Below are 2274 nucleotides of genomic sequence, written 5' to 3'. Positions count from 1 at the left end.
TGCTCCACAGTGCGCTCGTTCATTATGTCACCGGACAAGTACACCCCGGTAAAATCGCAGCTAGAACGAGCAACGACATTTTACTTAACCTAGAACGCTCGGCGAATAAATAATGGTCTTCAACCAGGCACGGCGCGATACTTCCGCGTGTTCCTAAGTGACACGAGCGTTGACTGCGCGGGTCGTGCACGCGCACGTTGTTTCCTTGTACGAACGAAACGTGTGCGCGGGTGGCGGTGGGGGGGTGGGGGCCAGCTCATGTCGCGAATAAATCAGGGGGGCGACGCGACCGACACCCTGAGTCGACACGTGTGGTGACACATTAGCGTGGTCGCTAACCTGTGACGACGTCGGGACTTCCTGGTGCGGCGTCGCTATAAAACGCCCGCAACCCCGACTGAAGGCGAACAGTAGAGGCAGGCGCACATATCGCTACGAATTACACTGTGACGGCTCGCAGGATCCATACATAAGCATGCGCATTTACGTGATTTTGTTCTCGATTGGATTGTGTTTCCACTCGGCCAGCCAGGTAGGAATGTTCAGGTTCTTAAACCCATTAGATACTAACGATTGTAAGCATGCCGCGGGATATAGCGCGTGGTGGCGAAATATCAGCCTGTTCTGCTTGCATCTATGGCAAATACGACATACGCATATACGCTCTCCTATGACACTATTTGTCATAGGAAGATTCTTCTTGTGACAAATATTGTTGTATGTGTATGCGCATCAAAGGAGTTTAGGAGCGCTATTATGAACGCAAGCAGTGAATTTGAGCTGTAAAGCGGAACGAAGTTGACTCGCCAATAGTTGTCTTAGGAAGAATCTTCCTATGACAAATAGTGTCATAGGAGAGCGTATATGCGTATGTCGTATTTGTCATAGATGCTAGCAGAACATGTTGGAAATATGCAATACCGTGTAGATCTCTGAGAAGTTGAAGAAACGTTATCGTTGCATGGATACCTTCAACGACCATATATGAACACTGAATACTCTTTATCTTGCGCTTAGTATTTAGACAACACTGAGCAACTGTTTATAAAGAAACCATTCAGTTCGATCTGGATGTATAACTGGACTTAATTAGATGCATGTGTGAGAGAATTAGAGTAATTCGCTATCGTCTTGTTCAGCTATTATTCTGCCAGAAGAAAAAAAGCTAAGCGTAAGAATTCATATTTAAAGACTGATGACATTATATTCGTAGAAAAATAATTCCGACTGAATCCTTTCGCTGATCCTCGGAAAAAAAGTGCCGCGAAAGCTACCATAGTCGAAGTAGTATTAACCCCAAAAAGACGTATCACATTGTATTCGTAGATGAATAATTCCGACTGAATCCGTTCGCAGATCCTCGGAAAAAAAGCTCATCGAAAGCTATATTATAGTCGAAGTAGTAAAATCCCCCAAGAAGGCGTATCACGTTAAATTTGTAGAAAGAATAATTACGACTGAATTCTATTCGCCGATCCTCGGAGAAAAAGCTGAGCGAAAGCTCCCATAGTCGAAGACGTATCACATTGAATTCGTAGATGAATAATTTCCGACTGAAATCCTTTTCGCAGATCCTCGCGGACGACGCAGACGACGACAGAATGGCGCGCATGCGCGATGCGGCCAATACGCTGATCGGCATGACGAGGCGCGGCGAGCTCGGGGCCGCACTCATGCCGAACCTCGGCCGCGGGTCGGCCGACAGTGCGGACAGCCGCCGCAACTCTGAGAACCGCGTGCGAATCCGTGCGGCAACGCGCCACATACAGGACGTCGCCGGACACGTGCAGCGCATGCTGCGTCGCCTGTCGACGACCACGTCGCAGCCGATGCTGCAGATGCTGCTGCCGTACCTCATTGAGAGCACGGGCGTCGTCGACGGACGCGACAGCCGACAGATGGTGCAGATCGGAACGGAGGTGTTGCGGATGCTTCGCGAGCCGATGGGCGTGTTCGCCATGTCGCCCGTCATCATGCCTCTGGCGAGTCAGTTAGATCCGAGTCTGAGGATGTTGGCACTGGAGATGATGGGCACCAGGGGCGCTCCGCTCGGCACGCGCAGCGTCACGAGTAACGAGGACGTGTCGCTCGCATGCGAGAAGCTGACGTGCACCGCCTGGGAGGACAAGTCGTTCTGCAGCGCCACCTGCCAGAACGGACCCGGTTTCAAAGTAAGTGCGGAGTCGAGGGGATGAACTCACGCGAATGTTCACCGACGTCTCTCTCTCTCTCTCTCTCTCTCTCTCTCTCTCTCTCTCTCTCTCTCTCTCTCTC

The 2274-nt window shown here is 50.6% G+C and overlaps 1 protein-coding gene across 1 annotated transcript; it reads left to right on the top strand.

Moving 5' to 3' along the window:
• Positions 1 to 393: 393 nt before the first annotated feature.
• Positions 394 to 2201, top strand: LOC106806021. The gene is made up of 2 exons (XM_014807848.1): positions 394 to 532; positions 1572 to 2201. Exons 1-2 carry the CDS (start codon positions 476 to 478, stop codon positions 2193 to 2195), a joined length of 681 nt encoding a protein of 226 aa, XP_014663334.1. The 5' UTR covers positions 394 to 475; the 3' UTR covers positions 2196 to 2201.
• Positions 2202 to 2274: the final 73 nt, after the last annotated feature.

This window comes from Priapulus caudatus, unplaced genomic scaffold, assembly GCF_000485595.1.
Source record: "Priapulus caudatus unplaced genomic scaffold, Priapulus_caudatus-5.0.1 Scaffold137, whole genome shotgun sequence".
Lineage (NCBI taxonomy): Eukaryota > Metazoa > Priapulida > Priapulimorpha > Priapulimorphida > Priapulidae > Priapulus > Priapulus caudatus.
The sequence above is the reverse complement of the archived record's forward strand: the minus strand, read 5'-3'. Positions and strand labels throughout refer to the sequence as shown.